Source organism: Penicillium citrinum (assembly GCF_028827155.1).
Source record: "Penicillium citrinum strain IBT 23319 chromosome Unknown utg000001l:1.0-4955037.0:1.0-4956770.0, whole genome shotgun sequence".
Lineage (NCBI taxonomy): Eukaryota > Fungi > Ascomycota > Eurotiomycetes > Eurotiales > Aspergillaceae > Penicillium > Penicillium citrinum.
In genome coordinates this window covers 1,890,956-1,909,154 of record NW_026622686.1, presented here as the reverse complement: position 1 = coordinate 1,909,154, position 18,199 = coordinate 1,890,956, and the positions used below count along the sequence as shown (strand labels likewise).

Below are 18,199 nucleotides of genomic sequence, written 5' to 3'. Positions count from 1 at the left end.
ACAGCCGTTTTCTATGCCTTGTTGTATTTAATCTCGAAATATTATACTCCACCAATTACATGACAGCTCTCTGGTTGCTATTACCCACCATACCGTGTCCAAATTGGCCCTCTTTGGCTCAATCTAGTGACAAGACAATCAATGTGCTGTTGTCATTGCGTCTGGGATTGATGTAAACCGAGGCCCGCTAAAGTACGGTAAGGCCCTCTGTCCTCATCAGATATACTATCACCGGCCCAATTTATATACATATAGATAGAGAAGGCGATAGCAGTTACCAGGTATGACTAGAGTGAGCACAGCGGATTCTTATCACTTTCTTTTCTTACTTTCTTTCTTTTTCTGTGCTTTTTTTTTTTTCTTTTTACCTGAAAAATGATGGGACCATTTCATGAGGCCCTCTATAAGTCAAATAAAAGCAAGGACGGACGTAAGAACAAACAATCTGAGGAAGCACCCGAGCTATTTATTATCATTAAATATAGTCTAGGTCAAATCATGGCGATGGCGCAATTGCTGAAGTTATTTAGAATTCTTCACTTCCGATAAACCGATGTACTGGAGAGATGAGGAGCCTTCGCAGGTGGCTTTGGAGGAATCTTCCGAGGTGTTTTTGGAGGCGACTATGCCCTTGATGACCTTGTCATTTCAGAGTTGCCGGTTGAATTGCCACTCAGGATACTCGAGTCACTGCCAGGGGATCCCTAATAATGAAATTAGTTTTGAAGAGTTCAAATTGTATTATACAGTAGTTGTAATCATACGGATAAACGACACTGTGCCCTAAAGGCAGCTTCGAAGGCAAGTGGGTTCCCGGACCGACCGCGAGACATTGGTTGCTGGCTGCCTTGGAGGCTTGATTGTGGACGTGGTGGAAGTCTTGGTAAAGTGACTCCAGATATCCCTTCAGACTGCGAGCTCGAGATCCTTGAAACGGACCGCGGTCTGTCTGGTAGCGCTGGGGGGCATTGTAATCTTCTGCTTGCTTCCCCGGAGACGTGAGCTGCTATATCACGGGACCTTGCTTCAGGAATTCTATGTCTCTCTGTTGATTGCCTTCCACTGGATGGACTTCGTGCTGATGGCAAGCTATCCCGAGGTGGAAGTGGCGGACGCTGAGGTACTCCTGATGATACGCGCGAAGAGGTTCGTGAAGATGATTTCGGTGGAGAAGATGTCTGGAGAGGTGTGGGATTCTTGATACGAGTCGGTGGGGGCAAAGGATGTTCGGTAGATGGAACAGGCTTGGGGATTCTTCTTTGTATTTCAGGACTTGATGAGGAGCGAGGACTGCTCGGATCAGGCGAAGGATCATCAAAGCTAAACCATTTCTTCACTTTCTTGAACCCATTGACACCTATCTCAGCAGCTACACTCCCTCTGCCTAGCGTATCGCTAATTCTCGCTATTGTTCCCGAATTGGTCACCCAGCTTGCGTCACGGGTAAAGTCAGCCACCTTGCCCATAGCTTCCCTGGCATTCTCAGTTATTTTGGTGGCCTTTTCAAGAGATGATGTCTCTTCCGTGGCTTCATGCCGTAAGTTTTCCCATCCTGGCTTCTGCTCCTCCGTGCTGACTGCATGCTGGGTCGAGATATAGTCCATCATATCATCCAATATCTTGCGCATGTCCCTTTGTCCCTCTTCGATCCTTTTGATGCCATCCTCAGCATTCTTCAGTGCGGCAGAATGCTCTGTGTAACCTTTCTGGACTCCCCTAATAGAGTCAGAGTTGTGTTCTGCCATCGTCGTTAACATAGCCACGCTTTCTCTAATCTCTCTCATCGCATTATCCGCTTCATTGAGTCCACTGCCAGAACCAGGCCCATACGAACGAGAAGATGTCACTCGCTCCACCATTTGAATAACAAGTTGAACATATCTTTCCATTTCATCCACATTAGGAGGTATGTCTGCATCCAAGTTGTGCGGATCAATAACGTTCAAAAAACACTTTGCATAGGTGGCAGCAGCAGCAGCGGCATATCCCTGCCACTGCTTTGCCTTGTGCGAATCTGAATAGTCACATATCCCTCGAATCGGGATTATATGCCTGAAAATGGGTATTATTCCCGCAGTTTCCATCTCGAAACAGAGGAGGTTATGCTGAAGAGCCAGCTTGTCTCGGGTGATAGCATCTTTTACTACTGTGTCCGCCGATCCAATACTGCCATAATGAACTTTGATTCGATCATATGATTTTCGCTTTGCTCGAGGAATGATCATATCCAGTTCACGAGGTGTCTCGCAGAGGCAGTCACAAATCTCCGAGTCATTATGACAATAGTCAGGTCGATATAAGCGATCAGATTCTTCCCCTGGACGACTAAACAGATCTTGAATCCTCGCAGTCTTGGTGAAACCTGCTGCTATCGTGCTTTCTAGGTCAAGCTTATCATGCATCATGTCCCTTGTGACCTGACGCGTCATACTGAGAAGGGTAGAGTTGGACAACTTGACATCGCCAGTGTATTCGACATAATTAGGATGCTGTTTGCCGAAATCGTAGGACACAACTCGTGTGCCCACAACCACGTCCCCTAGACGCACATCACTTCCTGTTCCTGCTCTTACTGTCGGTGCCCCTCCGCCAACGCCAACCATCAGTACGACTCGCACCATGGGAAAATGGCGCTGCAAATTATGGGCCACTCCTGTAGCAGATCGTGTACCGTAGATCGCGGGGGGTAGTGTGGCAATTACTACATTGTGCTCGCCAATACGCCCCAGTGTATAGATGTTCTTGTCGCCGGTCGGAAGCGCGATTTTCCTGGCGTCATATTCCATGTCCAGAAGTTGTTTGGCGGCTAGGAATTCGGTCTCGATTGCGGTGATCCAGCCGACGGTGAAGTGTCGAAAGAGAGGAAGGCCTTTCGACGAGGTCGAGGGCTCAGCTTGATGCATGGCAGAATTTGAAGACTGCGACATCTCCACAGAGTAAGCAGAGAGTTACCAAGTCCTGGCCTGGTGGATGAGCGTATATAACGGATGTCTGCACCCAAGATATGCGTCAGACCGATCACTTCTGCTTCCCTATTCGGTCGATTTGTCTTATAGGCAAAGTAGAGATTCTCATGAAATGACTGGCAATAAAATGTACTTTTCCAATCATGTAGTCAGTAGAAAACAGGAGGGCCGCACAATTTAAGGAAAATCCGACTCGTCTCCCCTCCCCATACTCACATCAGCCTCATCTGAATCCCTGGTATGTGATACCCGATTATTAGCCCGCGGGATTTGATTTGCCAGGGCGAGTCTGAATTAGCCCTCGAGGCTCCGCACGACAAGATTAAAGTGCAGATCATGGCTTATTTTTCACACATCCCCTGAAATAAAATACCCGCCAAGATTCACCCGGGTGAAGTACATACATATGTACTAGTCCATATGAGGTATTTCCAGGGAGAATGTTTGCTTCATTCAGCAATCAGGTACCTGGTTTGTGCATGGATGGTATATTAGTGTAATGCTGTTTTGCATGTTACAACCAAATGTTTGTTACCGTGTGTGGCTCATTGGTAGCCTCACTGGTTGCCTCACTTTACTGGGTTGCGTACATACATACATACATAGTAGGTACATACATATGTCCACACATCTCATGCCAGATTAGTTAACTAACTGATTCGTTAGTCATTGCTGACAAACTCTACTGAGCTGATCACTAAGCGTGAGTCTCTTCTGATATCTACTCAGTGAGCCTGAGCCTGAGCGCCCTCATAAAAGCGGCAGTGGCGTAGACGGGAAACCAGACATTATCCAATCTATATAGTTGCGTGTATACCAAAAACTTCAGTACGTTATGGCTCGAATGTATAACGATGAGATTCTTGTTCCATTGTTTCTCAGATCTACTCGTTTATCAACCAGAAGAATTCACAGCAATACTACCAAATATTGCAGGGAAGGGTTAACATTCGACCAAGAGACAACATGGTCAGCGCAAGTCAAATTATATGTTGAATCGGGCTGGCCATTTTTTGTTACGGGATTTCCACTTTCTGCCAATGTTTATAACAAAGATGTAAATCAAACCAAATAACGCAAATCTGGATAAATATGGCAAGCATCTGCTAATCTAGATGTGGACAGCCGATGGCCAAAGCAGTAAAGATAGTGGTACAATTACCAAAAGGGTCAGGCATCAAACAAATCTCCCATTTATGATCAAGAACCAGAAGGAGCGTCATATCAATTGGCATTACTTTATAAGCATAGGTGACTGATGGACAAAAGCGTATCAAAAATAGCATCCATTACCATACAAAGCCCACCTAAGGTATCTGCTCAATCCTTTAACAGCTACTCGGCACATAGTAGTATTTTTGACCGCTCTTGATATAGTATTGGTTCTACTAGATGCCTACCTTCGGGTCGTGGGTAGTACTGATCCTCCATGGTGCCTGCCTCGCCATGGTATAATATTTTGACCTAGACTCCAATATGCCACTCAAATTTTATTAAATGCTTTGCATCGCTCTCGCTTTTCTATACCACGTAATTTGGGTACACATTGCATTATACAAATATCAACCTGGTTATATGTATCGTATCCTCCTCAGCCTTGTAAAGTAGGAGTTACTGATAATTTCTAGTAGTAAGTTGATTTCATGGCACCGATAGACAGCAAGCCAAATGAGGCTCAAGAGCTGTTGCCTGGCTTGGCCAAGATCAACGAAACCCTGTCCGGCCTTGGAAGACTGGAGACCACAGTTGGTAACAAACAAAACTTTGCCGCCATAAGAGATATCCGGACTAAACGAATACTGGTGCTCGATACCAAGAAGAAGAAAACAATGAAAAAAACATGATTGCGCGGAAAATGCACATAAGAATACAGCGCCTCATATTTCGTCTAGATGGCCGAGACAATTGTGGTTGTTTTGAGGTGGCTTTCAGTTTCAATTGTGAGGCTTGCAACTTGGGCCTATTCCGGTTAGCGGAATGGCCCATGTTGTTCCCCCCCCGCACGAGATCTTACATCTCGTGTCAGTAGCAGATGTGATCACAGTTGCCTTCGCAATGTTTTGGCTAGTCCTTAATCCCAGGGGTATGGGAGAGCTTCTTGGTCTAAAGTTGTAGCAATTAATCGCTTCTTGTCGTCAAACCCTATTTCCTCGTGCTATACTTCTTTGCAAACATGATATACAACATCCCGCAAAGATGTTTTTATCGCTGCTTCTCGAAGAGCAGTGGAGGAGCCTTGAAATGCGGTTTAGATTCTACCGGTCCTCGACTTTCAAAATCGGACCTTCTATCAAATTTCAAGAAGCATATAATATTCGATCCAAATATTGGCACCGCTCTGGTCTCCGCAACTGACCGTCCTATAGAAGCTCTTCATCGTGCGTTCGTGAAATACTACAATCATAAAGAGGAACCTAGTGATATTTACATCGCTATCGTTTCGGTTCCGGAGAGTGAAAATGATAGGCTACCCTATCATCATGCCGAGAGACTTGCCCTTGATCTAGAATATTGTCCTGAAGAGAGAAGGAATTCAACCACGAATATATATTTGAATGGGAGATTGAAGAGCAATATGTCGAGATAGTTTCTGTTAAGACACTTCTTGACCGTGGGTTGAACCTGGATTCCTATACACAAAATGATCGTTTGCCAGGCCTTCAAGAATTCCGATTTTCGATGTCCGAAATGATCTTTAGCCTTTCTTTGGACGGATATTCGGTTGGGAGAGAACTAGGTCGAATAGCAAAATGTTTTGGTGCTAGAGCCCCTGTGAAAGAAATCGCATATAAACTTTGCATCGACTCACCGACTCATATCTATGCAAAAGAGGAAAATCTGGATGTGAAATGGAGAGTCACAGAAAACAACGAAAGTGGTAAATACGAAATCGTCAGAAACAGAGATATTGATTTCGATCATTTTTACTGGATGTTTCAGGGAATTGACGAGGTTCTTTTTGATTTTTGGGCTCGCAGACAGTGTTTTCATTGAGAATTTTATTGCACATACGGAGCTGGCTAATAACTTGGCTGCTGAGATAGACAATTTGTGGGAGCTTTACTGGGATGGTTTGTCTTCTGAGGCATGGAATGGAATCAACTCGGGCTCCGCCACAGAGAAGGCACGAAAAGTGGAATCCCGGGAGCAGGAGATTCTTGACCAGATCGAGAGTCACGCCATTTCAATAGGACTATGATGTTCGTTCCGATGCCTCCACATTACCCTTTTTTGACTGGCTTCTGGTGGCTTTAGGGTTGTAGGGTTATATCTGCAGATATACAAGTATGCTGGCTTCAATCTATGGTATAACTACTGAAAGCAACAAAAATTCGTTTGATCATATTGATATCCCACCAAAGTATGAAGCACAGGGTTCTACCAAAAGGAAAGTTGTTGGTTGATCTTTTACGGATGTATGTTCAGCAGAACCGTGCATGAAATTAGCTACAAGCGACAGAAGCTTTCCTTTCAGTGCATAATGAAGACCCTGCTCAATTTGCTGCTTAACTCGCTGCTGCTATGTGCGGCGCGGTTTCAGTATCTCTTTCTTCAAATATTTCACTAGATATTGATGGTCCTGAACTGACCCCTTGGAACTTGAAAGCAAATCTATAGAGCCTGGAACATACTAGACAGTCAATTTGTAGTAGTATTTACAATGACACTTTCTGTTTGAAGACATCGTATCTCGATCAAGAGAGCACGTCACTTGTACGGAACTGTTTCGGTTATTCACGAATAATCGCGACACGTGCGTTCATATGTATATTAGCCAGCTAAATTGAGAAAAGAAAATACAATTCCAAAGGTCATGTCGTGACTGTCTTTTTGAGGTATCAAATGGTCCTAGGAACAAAGGCATAACTAAGATCATACAGCTATATAGGAACGACGTCGTGGCATCTTCTCAGCTCTACTACATAATCAGAACGGCGCGAAAAAGGCCCAGAATGTAGGGAGATCGACAGCTGGTCCCGGTTGTTTGAATACTGAATGTCCAATAAGCCTTCGAGGAGTTAGTCTTGGTCCGAGCGACCTGGCGCGATGACACCATCGCTGCAGGAGAGCTCGTTATGATTTTTCGAATTTTTGGTATCAGTTCAATCCTAGCTTCTCCATCCTAATTTTGTATCCGATAACGCCTCTGAATGAAAATAAATTTAAATTTACATTAAAATAGCAATAACCGAGCCAAAAGAGAGAAGATGTCCCACCGGCAATCCCCCAACAAAATGACAAGTGACGACCCAAAGGTATATTTGAACAGAAATTCCAGATCAAGCCAGGGTTTGCTAATAGCCAACCCAGGAAGAAACGCAAATCAGGGTCCTTGTCACATGTCCTCGGTCAGGTTCCACGCTTTTTATGCGTATCTTTCGTGAACTGCCTCGCTGTGTAGTCACTAGCAGCCTCATTCTACCAGGAAATTATCAGGAGTTTGGCGACAAGAGTCTGTCTCGCATCGACCCAGATTATAGTATCTACTTAGACCCTGAATCACACCCTGTCTATCAGCAAGCGATAGCTGAGGGGTATACCACCTTGGTTACCAAAGAGGATTTGGGCCATGACTTCTACGAGGGCAAATGTGATCTCAACATCTTCCCTAGCAAGGCTGCTTACGAGATGACACGGCCGGTGTTTCTCGTGCGAGACCCCGTGCGAATTTTTGACAGCTGGAAAAAAATGGGCTGGGGTGATTTTTCTAGCTTTTTAATCTGCTATCGATCCCTGTTCGATATGCTGAAAGCCAGCCCAGTGCCCTATGTGGTGGTCTACGAGCAGCTCGTACAAGACGCCAAACCCACTGTCGCTGAATTAACAAGATATTGGGGTATCCAATTCCATGATATCTGCCTGAAGCTCAAGCAGCCCTTTGGCGATTACGTCTTCAAAGATGACCGAGAGAAATCGATCTGTGAAGGCGTCGCCCCGAATGGTCTATTCGAACGTGTCAAGTCGCACACCCTTGTAGAAGAATTTCGTGGCCATGGACTACTATCTGCCCTCGAAGTCGAACGTATCGAAACCGAGGTTGGTCATCTATATCTTGGAGCTTGGGGTCCAAGGTTAGAATCTGTCGTTGCGCTGTTCGCCAAAAAGGCTTGGTTTGGGTTTGACTTGGATGATACATTGCACGAGTTCCGCAAAGCATCCGCTCATGCCGCACGATGTGTATTTGAGGAAATCCAAGCCATTCATCCAGATTTCACCAGCACAATCGATGACCTTGAAGCCACATACCGCGAGATTCTCCGCTCCAAAACCGCAAATGCTTTTACCGATGGACGAAGCTCCGAGGACTACCGCCGCGAACGATTTTCGCGTCTTCTGGAAGCTCACGGACATAATCCATCTTTTCAGACCCTCGAACAGGTCTTAGTCGTGTACCGGACCAGTTTACGCGCAGCTCTGGCTTTGAAAGCAGGTGCGCTTCACCTTCTGAAGAAACTCAAGGCTCTCGGTAAGAGAGTCACCATAATAACCGAGGGCCCTCAGGATTCCCAGGAATGGACAGTCGCAGAGCTCGGATTAAAGCCATTCATCGACATTCTCATAACTACCAATGAGGTTGGGAAATCTAAAGTGGATGGACTTTTTTCTGCTGTACTGACCAGGCACAATATTTCCCCGGGAGATTTGGTCTACGTAGGCGACAACCACCAGCGTGATATCCTTCCAGCGCGAGCGGCAGGGATTGATACTGTGTTCTACGATGAGAACAGCAACTGTCATTTCCATGATCCTCACAACATTCGGCTGAATTCACTCTCCAAATTGGAGTACCTTGTAGGTTGTTCAAATGTGCTAGGCTAAAACAAGATAGCAATATTCTGTGAATCCAGTTTACCTTTTCTGAAATCATTTTATCTTATTGAATCAACAAAAAGCAGTTTAGAGATAACTTGGGGCACAAGATGAAATAATGAAGATCGTGTAAATAATACTTCTCGCATTACTGCTATCCTATCACCTCGGGGTATCTGTTTAGCCAGCATATCTCCATCCTTCTGGCTCGCCAGCGGCATCTTCAGCTGCTTTGAGAGCTTTATTTTTCCTAGCGCAATACCACTTTGTCATGAGAGCAAAGGTTGTAGTTAGGCCACAACCAGCAATAATAGCACCTCCGCCCGTCTGGTAGTAGGGCTCTTGGTTGGTTAAAAAGAAGTATGGAGTAAACCAGTGGGAAACCGAGGAGACACAGTTGGCATAAGCAATCAAAGCAGCACGTTTAGTGCGAGGGCGAGGAACGACAGTTGTTTCCCACGAAATTTGCACCTGAGGATGAAAAAGTCAGTTTATGCTTTGTGTGTGGGATGACTGTGTTAACCTACACTGAGACCAGCAAAGGGACCTACGACAAGGAGGATCATGGCAAAGTAGCGGGCGCCAACATTCAGGGTTGTGATCATTACCACAGCACCGACAAGGGTCACTAGAATAGGCACTATTATGTGGAAGCCATGTTCTAGCCTTCTCCCTGATGACCATGAGATTCCTAAGGTCACTAAGAAAGCAATGACAGGGGGAGGTGCTTGAATGAGGTATGTGATGTTGTTACTAAATCCGAGAGTTTTCACAATCTGAGAGTTTGTCAGCGGGGCGTATAGCTCTTTGGTCTCTGAAAAAGAAAGACCTTACTGAGGGAAAGAAGTCTTTATATGACTGGGCAATGATTAACGAAAAATGGATACCCGCAAAAAGATGCGAGAAAGGATCTTTCATAGCTTTCCAGAATCCATCCCAATGACCCCCTGAATCATCTTCAGACAGCCCACCAGCCGAGACTGTCTGCCGATATTGAGCCATGGCCAACTCCTCCTCGGTAAGAAAGTATGTGCCGGTTGAGTCAGGGAAATTTGGGATGAACCAAAAGCTCACAAGAGCGACGAGTATACTGACTATGCCTAATTCATATAGGTTAGAGCTTAGCTTCTGGGGGAAGATTAGCCAAGGCCTACCTTCGAGTAAAAGAAACCATTTCCATGCCCTAATGTTCGCGACTCCCTCCATATTATCAAGAATGCCAGCCGCCAACAGACCAGAAAGGGCTTGTGAAATAGTGTTACCGGCATGCCATATACTCATCCGAAGGGGTGATTCGTTCTTAGTATACCAGGACGAAGTCATCAAGGATACTGCAGGTACAAATGGCCCCTCAACAAGGCCGATAAGAAAACGACATAAAATAAATCCCCATCCTGCCGTAACAGCAGGCATGCATATGGTGATGATGGACCAGGCAAGCATGCAAGCAGGTAGAAGAAAACGAGGGCTTCCTTTCGCAACGATGACATTCGCTGGTATTTGAGAGATAATATATCCCACATAGAACAGGGAGATTCCGGCAGACCATTGAGTATCGTTCATTCCCAGATCTTCTTGCATACCAGCTAATCGCGCATTTGATACGTTAATGCGATCAAGATAACTAAAATTCATATTAATAAATGTCAAGATATATCGATTGGAAATGCTATACTCACTTCATCAGCAGCATTGCCGTGACCATCGGTAGAAATTTCCAGTCTAGCTTTCGAACAAGAGATTTCTCAATTACCCGTAACTCTTCTTGTGGTTTGTCTCTTATTATCTCGTATCGCTCCAAAATGGGGTCCCTCTCTGGGGCGAACTCTTCGAGCTCCACATTACCCTTAATGTCCAGGGAATGGCGTTTGGATTTTACTGATGAAGGCATCTCGTTAGATTGGATCTTGTGAAAAATAGCCTTTTTTACAGCAGTGCTAGGAATAACAGCAAGAAGCTGGAAATGTCGCTCGATTTATAGATTTTGCACAGCCCTTGCTTGGCGAAATTAGACTTGAACTGGACGAGGAGTTAGTCCTAAAAGTATTCCTATTGCTTTGATTTTGTTTTGAAAGTGAATCATATCGCTATACCCCGCGTCTTTGAAATGAACGTGCGTCCGCTATACCCCAGAAAATTAGAAACCCCAGAAAGTATTCTGGCCATGCCAAGCTCTTCGGACTAGACACCGGCATATTGCCCAGGCGGACTTTTCCCGAAAAGCGAATCAGTGAATAAAGATCCGAGTGTCATGCCGCAAAGGTTGGCAAGCTTTGTTCATTTAAGAGAAAAAGATGGTCTGATATCGGCTATTTGGACGTATAGAAGATCAATCTCCACCCAAGCTAGACTGGGGATCCTAAGTTGCCTCTAGACTTATAGCACAGACACGATACTAGTGACCAGTACAAATTATTCCATCGGAAAATGTCCGGTAGGAGAGTTTCCGAAGGTATCAATGCATTCTTAAACGCTAATTAGAACAAATATTCCATCCGACTGACAGATTCGTAGAACTATCTTCGAAAACCCTCTCTGACTCGGACATTACAGCAATTCTTGGGATTATGGCTCAATATCTTGCATAAGCTGTAGGTTGACAATTCTGTGTGCTCGAATATCTTCGCTATATTTTGATCGAATAGTTGAACTGTGGCGCGTTCATTTGTATACCAAAAATGTGAACCTAATATGAGTTGGTATTCCTAGCTCTTCCACCACGACCTCGTGGTCTATCGGGATATGTTGATTTCAACAAAGGCACTGTCCGTCCTTCAAAATTTCGTTCTCATATATCGAATTACAGAAGCACAACATGTAATGATGCCGAGCGAATCCGAGTAGATAATGAATGAGCAATCAGTCAAAATCAATCAGTATCAGCCTCCAGACAAGCCGGGGAGATATTTATATCTAAGCCAAGCGTCGACGAAAGAGAAGTCCTAACAGATAAAGGAATATCATGAGCTATGCATTATCTCCTCTCACCCTTGATCGTTCTTTTAGGATGGCGAGAGACCTGATATCCTCGGAGGAATCATTCTATTAAATTTTTCCTCTCCGGCGTGTTGAACGGTTCGGGGGAGGACTACAGATCTAAATGACTTCGAACACTTATATGTGCCTGATTAGACGCCTTTAGTGCCAGGCCTATGTATTTTGAGTTCTTAGGATCTCGAGGGATCTAGCTCTTTGTATTAGGCTTGCAACTATTTTAGTATAAGCGTAGAAATATAAATACAACTGTAAATGCTATTTGATTTCTCGATTGTTGATATTGGATAAATGCCAAGTGAAAGCCGGGACAACGAGCTTTACACCTACATTGTTCAGAAAGATGGAAAGGTCCGTTACAGATAGCAGATTTGTATACATGATAGTAGAAGCAGTCTCAGCTACTACATAATTTAGAGGCCCTGCGCCACAAGAAGAGGCTTCCACGCTTTCCAGACTCGGCCAGGGGAGGACAGGATAGAAGACAGCATGCCCATCATTTTCTCTTCGTCGCAGTCTCCATGAGAACCCATCCCTTCAATATCTTCCTGATCACTTTCTTGCTCTAACTTTTCCTCGAGCTCGATAGTTGCATACTGAGGCAGTTCCACCTTAACCAGGGAGGCCTCACTAGGTGTGTCGTCGGCATCAAAGGCGAAAAGCATGTACCAACCGGGGAGTAGAATGCCAGCGGCATCGGGGAGGTTCGCGGTGAAGATATGTCCATCATGTGCGTCCAGTTTGAGAGGCACACGACGCTGGTCAGTGTTGACCGTGTGGGTGGTGGTTCCCTGACGAACAAGAGATGCAGATCCAATGTGCTTGTCAGCGGTGAATTTCAAGACATTCCCCACGGTGACCTTCTTATCAGCACTCAGGATCTTGGGACGCTCGCGCCGTTCGCCAGTGGCGGTTAGAAGGTATGGAGGAACGAAGATCTGGGCATCGTAGTGGTTTGCAGAGCAATTTCCGCAGAGACCACCACCGCCATTCAGGACAGTCGCATCAGGAAGCAACATGGAGATACTGTGGTAGACACGGATGATGTTGTGACCATTCATAACCTCGAAGGTATCTGTCTTGGGGTCGTACAGTTCTGGGTAAAACTGAACTGTGTGCTCGTTGAATGGCTGTCCCCAGGCCTGTCCACCAGCAATGAAGACCTTGCCATCGGGCAGAACCACAGAGGTGTGGTAGACACGAGGGAAGTTCATGCCATTGCCAGAACCCTTGCCAGCGACCTGGACAAGAGGTTCTTCAAGTGGAGTATCGAGTGTAATGACGTGGGCATTCTTGTTTGCATAAGAACCATCATAGGAGGGCTGACCTCCGAAAGTGAGGATTTTACCCTTAACAGCATCGTACATCACGGCGTTGCCCGACATGGAGTCTACATCGTCCATTCGTCTTCCTGCGGAAATAGTGCTACCGGCACCATCAACTGTGTACCAGTTCATTTTTACACTAGGACCAGCCTGGAAAGCACTTCCATCCTTCCATCCGAATAACCAGGCGTGGTTATCGGCACGCCAGCGACCTAGTCGGTCATTCGTTAACATAGGGTCAACCTTTGCGCCGGAGCGGGTGTACCATTTCCTCTTGATAGGATTGTACACTTCGCCATTCTTCTCGATCTTGTTTCCACCACTCCAAGAACCACCGATCGCGAAAATTCGACCGTCAGATAGAGTAGTTGTTGCGTGGTATCCTCGAGGCTGACGCATGTCAGGGCCATACTCCCAGGTCTTTCCATTGAATATACTTGTTCGGCCAGCGTCGCCGCCACCACTGACGACTATGCTTCCATTGAAGTCCATGGACATGCCCGGACAGAACATGTCATGGTGGGTATTGGCAACCACAGTCTGCTCGATCTTCTCAGTCTTGGGGTTCCAAGTAGTGGTCAGTGTCTTGCCACCAGGGGAGGCAAAGAACTGGTCATCGGCCCAAGCAGACCAGAGGATGATCTGACCATTCTGTTCCTGGGCAGCACCGACTGGAATGACGGGTAAATCGAGGGTTGGTCCCCAAAGACCCTTGCCGGGTTCGATCGGGAGAGTATACTCGGCAGCGTAGATACCAAGGTTGACGATCGAGACAGGCTCGTGCCAGCCAGGTGCATCGGGGATGGGAGGGGTATCACCAACAAGCTTGACATAGCGTGCAGGCGTGGGATTAAAAGCAGCTAGCTTCATGCCTTTGTTTTTGCCCCATGTTCCATAGGCTACTGGCTCGCCCCAGTTTCGCTCATCCTTGCTCAGGTAGACACGGTGGTTGGCGATCTGGCCACCAGTAACACTCTCATCCAGCCGGGGTAACATAGTCAGACCGCTGACATTGTGCACTGATTTCAGATCGATTGAGATCCATGGTACCCCATTGCCAAGGTTATCACTCTCCCAGTATGTATCGCTTTTGCCGTCGGTGGCATGTTCACAGTAGTGACCCCATTTCCGGCCAGTGCAAGTGACACGAAATTGCTTGACATTCAACAGAGTTGAGTTGACCGGTGGTGATTGCCATTGGATTTCACCAGTGACTTGGCCATTGATATCAGGGCGGTTATTCTCCGTCGACTCGTAGGAGTATTCAGCGGGTTTATGGGCTCCAACGGAGACAGCTCCGAGAAGGAGACTGGCTGCGTATGGGACTTTCATTGTGAAAGGAGGAAAAATTGTTTGGTTGCATTGTATTTCCTCTTCGTTGGGAGATCTTATAATGGAAAGCAAAACAGGAAGAGGAAGCTCAGGCGAGGTCGATCGGAGCAGTGGAGCTGGATCAAAGCAGCCAATACACGAAGGGGTATAGTTCATGAGCGCCACGCCAACGTAGTGCGGGCGATGTGGATTTCTCGATGGATGCGATCATCGTAGACTCCACAGTATCTGCTATGGAGACTGAACCTTGCAGCAGAGGATCCATCTCCGCTGGGTATGCAGCTGTATGTTGATCTTCGGCTGTGGATCAATCGGGGACGCCACATTATGTATCAGTGGAAGACCCAGGATCGTTCTGTTCGACTGCAGTATGTCATCTAGAGTAGACACAATGCAGAAATCAAATATCCTGCATAATGCAGTCATAAGCATGTTTCTTGTCCTTTTCTCCGAACTATCAGCGGTAGGAATTCAATGCTTACACGTGGAATGAAATATGTACCTGACCAAGAACTGGATAACAACTCCATATTAAATTCAGGATGGAGCCATCGGCTATCAGAGGAATCTCCATTCCAGAGCCTGAATTTTGATTCAGCTTGTAGGCCCACAGGGGGTCCTTCGGGGAAGATGCTAGCGCAACTAGTTGTTGGGTCTGTAGCCAGTGTAGTTCTTAGGTCGACGTAGGGTATGGAGACCTTGAAACCCTACCCATCACCAGTTCGTGCCTGTGATAGCCAACTCGTCAAGAAAAAGCGAATGAAAGAACATCGCTTAGAAGGAAGGAAGTTTTAATTTGTTGCCTTCTTGTAGATCACGACGCTAATTGACAGACACAGCGATCGACGATCGACTAATGAACTGGTTCATGATCGAGCATGTACAAAGTACAGGTTAGTTATCGACATCGACCCACAATAGGACCGGGCCAGGGCGCGCGCCAGCGGTCCGCAACTTTGGTGCGAATTAAGTTTCTTCAAAATGTGACATGTTCAATATTTTCGTCAATATGGAGTTTATCACGGCACGAATTGTGGGTTTCTTCACAATGCACTCCATATCTGGTGGCGTTTTGCATGTTTTTGACATCATGAAGAAAGAAATGTACATTCACGGATATCCCCAGGGAGGAAGGTCGCCCGAATTTCGTCTTTGATAGGCGACTATCTCATCGCAAGCATCACTCGTCGTTCAATCCAATACTCCGCTGATAAACCAGAGCTAGCTGAATGGAGTGGGGACAATGTCCACCGAGTATCAGCGAAAATCCCGTTTTGGCAGTGTTGAGGGTACACTCACGGGCAGCCATCGACGTAGGTAACTTGGAAGGAAAGTGAAGCGGGTAGAAATTCATATTATTCAAGTTGATAGGCCGTGAGCCCAGAGTATTGAAATTGAAGGTGTCTTATTGGATGCAACTGTGTGTACTAAATGTACTGTCGGAACAATCAATGGATGTAGGAGGTTGGGCATAAGAACTCCAGTCCGTCCTTATTTTTTTTTTCGTCTCAATTTCCAAGATTACTTGCTCTTGTTTGTTTGGGTGCTAGGAAAATGAGTCACCAAGTGGATAAGTGTAATATCCAAGGCGGCATTTGGCCGCGTATGCCGAAGGAGTTTGAGTCGTATCTCTTCTACAAGATCACAAACGTGAACAGATTCCGCAATGACCTCAAGGAGTTCATCAGCGAGATCACTACTGGAGATCAATGTGAGAAGCGTCTGGCTGAAATCAGCTTAGCGGCGGAAAATGGTAGACCTGTGAAAATTCCTATGTCGGGCATTAATGTGTCATTTACCCAGAAGGGATTGCAAAAAGTACGTTTTGTTATTTTTGTTTGAAATCTCAATGACCGTTCTATTTTCTTATCCTGAAAGAAAGGAGGAAAGTTAATACAATTGAACAGCTGAATTTAGCCCAAATCAACGATGGCCTTTTCGAGAAGGGCATGTACAGCGATCTTATTTTCGAAGGCGCCGATATCCCAGAGAGACTGCTTCCCGAGTTCAAACCTCCCCCCGGACACCCTGCAGGCGATGACAGCTGGCGTATTGACTTAGTCTTCATCGTGGCTGCTTCCAGCGAAAAAACTCTGAACGAGGGAATTGCCAAGATTGAGACCAATTTCCACCTGAGAGACTTGAACAAGACGAGTATGGAGTCTGTGGTTGTCAAGCACGGACAGCGTCGGCCTGGAGATATGCGTGGTCGAGAGCAGTGAGTCCGCTTCTTGCGCGTCCTAGTATTTCTAGGGACGATATTTTAACTTCATTCGCAGTTTTGGCTTTGAGGATCATATTTCACAGCCTCAGATTGAGGGTTTGGATCCGAAACCAGGTCCGCGTGAACCTCTTTCTTGTCTTCCGGGGTAAGATATCTTCCCAACATCTGTTATGGAATAAGCTGACCAAATCAGATACATCTTTGTCGGTCATGAGGGTGATCCACGGAAAGATACCACGCCTCCTTGGTCCGTGGAGGGTAGTTTCCTGGTATTTCGTCAACTAGACGAGAAGGTCCCTGAGTTCAATAAGTATGCTTCTCAGACTTTCCAGGACTTTAGCAGTGGTAGTTATACTGACCGTGCACAGATTCATTGAGAACGCCGCAAAGAATATTCCCAACTACGCCGGAGAAAACGGTGCCGAGAAACTAGCGGCTCATATGATGGGACGTTGGAAGAGCGGTATTGTGGCCTATCTCTCCTTGTCATATTCACTGTGCTGATGGTTTATAGGTGCACCCGTCGCTTTGACGCCTGATAAGGATGACAAGAGTCTTGCATTCAGAAATGACTTTGACTTCCGTCCCAAGCAGAGCATTTTGGGTTGTCCGTTCGCTGCGCATGCTCGTAAAATGCGCCCTAGAGCAGACCACAAGCGTGACCTAGGCAAAGACGATGATTTCGAAAAAGGAAAATTCACCGACCCATTGGTTCACGATACCAGCAACCCCCCGGACATGGAGTATGATAGTGACGAAGAGCCTGATCAGGGGCCTGATAAGGAAGATGCGAGTGTGATCCTGCGTCGTGGCATCACATTCGGACCTGAACTTGGACCCGATGAGACGGAAAAGACGACCAAGAGCCGTGGTATCTATTTCACCTGCTATCAGAGTGATATTCGAGACGGATTCAATCTTCTTATGACGCGTAAGTTCTCTTTTCATGATTACAGCTAGCGCAATTTCTGACAGTTGTGAAGGTTGGGCAAGTAACAGCGTTTTCCCGACGTCCAAGAAGAGAGCTCATGAGGATGGTCCTGGAATGGATCCATTTATCAATCAGAGACAGCGTAAGGATCATCCTGAAGGTCATATTAGTTTGTATGATGGCAAGGACCCGGAGAAGACTCATAAACTTGAGCTTGGCACTAGCCCCTGGGTTGATCAGCGTGGTGGTGAATACTTTTTCACTCCATCCATTCGAGGACTGCGTTGGTTCTGCAATGCGCCACAGCCGCAGTAGATGATGTTTTTGTTACTAGAGCAAATATTAAAGCATGATAAAGCTCAGGTCTGTATTTCTGACTCTTTACTGCGTAGAAGATTCTACTCGTATAGTCTGGGGTAAAAGTCGCCTAGCTCTACCGTATCAGCCAACAGGTTAGTCGCGGAAGAAACCGAGCTTGGAAGGTAACGATAAGTCCAAGACCGAACAGATCTTCAAAAGATCTGTCTCGGAAACAATTTCTTGAAGTATACAGATAATTGTTGTTGAAGTATCTAGAGTAAGCATACTATATTATTATTGTCGCATAGACTTTTAT

The 18,199-nt window shown here is 46.0% G+C and overlaps 7 protein-coding genes across 7 annotated transcripts; 4 read left to right on the top strand and 3 right to left on the bottom strand.

Annotated features, from left to right (window-relative positions):
- Nucleotides 1–1,089: 1,089 nt before the first annotated feature.
- N7469_000707 (nucleoside phosphorylase domain-containing protein) lies at nucleotides 1,090–2,903 on the bottom strand (the record flags this gene model as incomplete). The annotated part of the gene is made up of 2 exons (XM_056639627.1): nucleotides 1,090–1,178; nucleotides 1,292–2,903. 2 exons carry the CDS (start codon nucleotides 2,901–2,903, stop codon nucleotides 1,090–1,092), a joined length of 1,701 nt encoding a protein of 566 aa, XP_056505384.1.
- A 1,706-nt stretch (nucleotides 2,904–4,609) lies between these two features.
- Nucleotides 4,610–4,810, top strand: N7469_000706 (uncharacterized protein; the record flags this gene model as incomplete). The annotated part of the gene is made up of 1 exon (XM_056639626.1): nucleotides 4,610–4,810. One exon carries the CDS (start codon nucleotides 4,610–4,612, stop codon nucleotides 4,808–4,810), a length of 201 nt encoding a protein of 66 aa, XP_056505383.1.
- A 329-nt stretch (nucleotides 4,811–5,139) lies between these two features.
- Nucleotides 5,140–6,165, top strand: N7469_000705 (uncharacterized protein; the record flags this gene model as incomplete). Its single annotated transcript, XM_056639625.1, has 3 exons — nucleotides 5,140–5,419; nucleotides 5,491–5,899; nucleotides 5,949–6,165. 3 exons carry the CDS (start codon nucleotides 5,140–5,142, stop codon nucleotides 6,163–6,165), a joined length of 906 nt encoding a protein of 301 aa, XP_056505382.1.
- A 1,169-nt stretch (nucleotides 6,166–7,334) lies between these two features.
- On the top strand, nucleotides 7,335–8,786 carry N7469_000704 (HAD family hydrolase; the record flags this gene model as incomplete). The annotated part of the gene is made up of 1 exon (XM_056639624.1): nucleotides 7,335–8,786. The coding sequence occupies one exon, from the start codon at nucleotides 7,335–7,337 to the stop codon at nucleotides 8,784–8,786; it is 1,452 nt and encodes a 483-aa protein (XP_056505381.1).
- Nucleotides 8,787–8,957: 171 nt separating this feature from the next.
- On the bottom strand, nucleotides 8,958–10,668 carry N7469_000703 (major facilitator superfamily transporter; the record flags this gene model as incomplete). The annotated part of the gene is made up of 5 exons (XM_056639623.1): nucleotides 8,958–9,248; nucleotides 9,305–9,553; nucleotides 9,612–9,877; nucleotides 9,932–10,401; nucleotides 10,457–10,668. The coding sequence occupies 5 exons, from the start codon at nucleotides 10,666–10,668 to the stop codon at nucleotides 8,958–8,960; spliced, it is 1,488 nt and encodes a 495-aa protein (XP_056505380.1).
- A 1,516-nt stretch (nucleotides 10,669–12,184) lies between these two features.
- On the bottom strand, nucleotides 12,185–14,428 carry N7469_000702 (uncharacterized protein; the record flags this gene model as incomplete). The annotated part of the gene is made up of 1 exon (XM_056639622.1): nucleotides 12,185–14,428. One exon carries the CDS (start codon nucleotides 14,426–14,428, stop codon nucleotides 12,185–12,187), a length of 2,244 nt encoding a protein of 747 aa, XP_056505379.1.
- A 1,554-nt stretch (nucleotides 14,429–15,982) lies between these two features.
- On the top strand, nucleotides 15,983–17,898 carry N7469_000701 (Dyp-type peroxidase; the record flags this gene model as incomplete). The annotated part of the gene is made up of 7 exons (XM_056639621.1): nucleotides 15,983–16,246; nucleotides 16,336–16,646; nucleotides 16,708–16,797; nucleotides 16,846–16,962; nucleotides 17,021–17,115; nucleotides 17,167–17,583; nucleotides 17,609–17,898. 7 exons carry the CDS (start codon nucleotides 15,983–15,985, stop codon nucleotides 17,896–17,898), a joined length of 1,584 nt encoding a protein of 527 aa, XP_056505378.1.
- Between the last annotated feature and the right edge of the window lie 301 nt (nucleotides 17,899–18,199).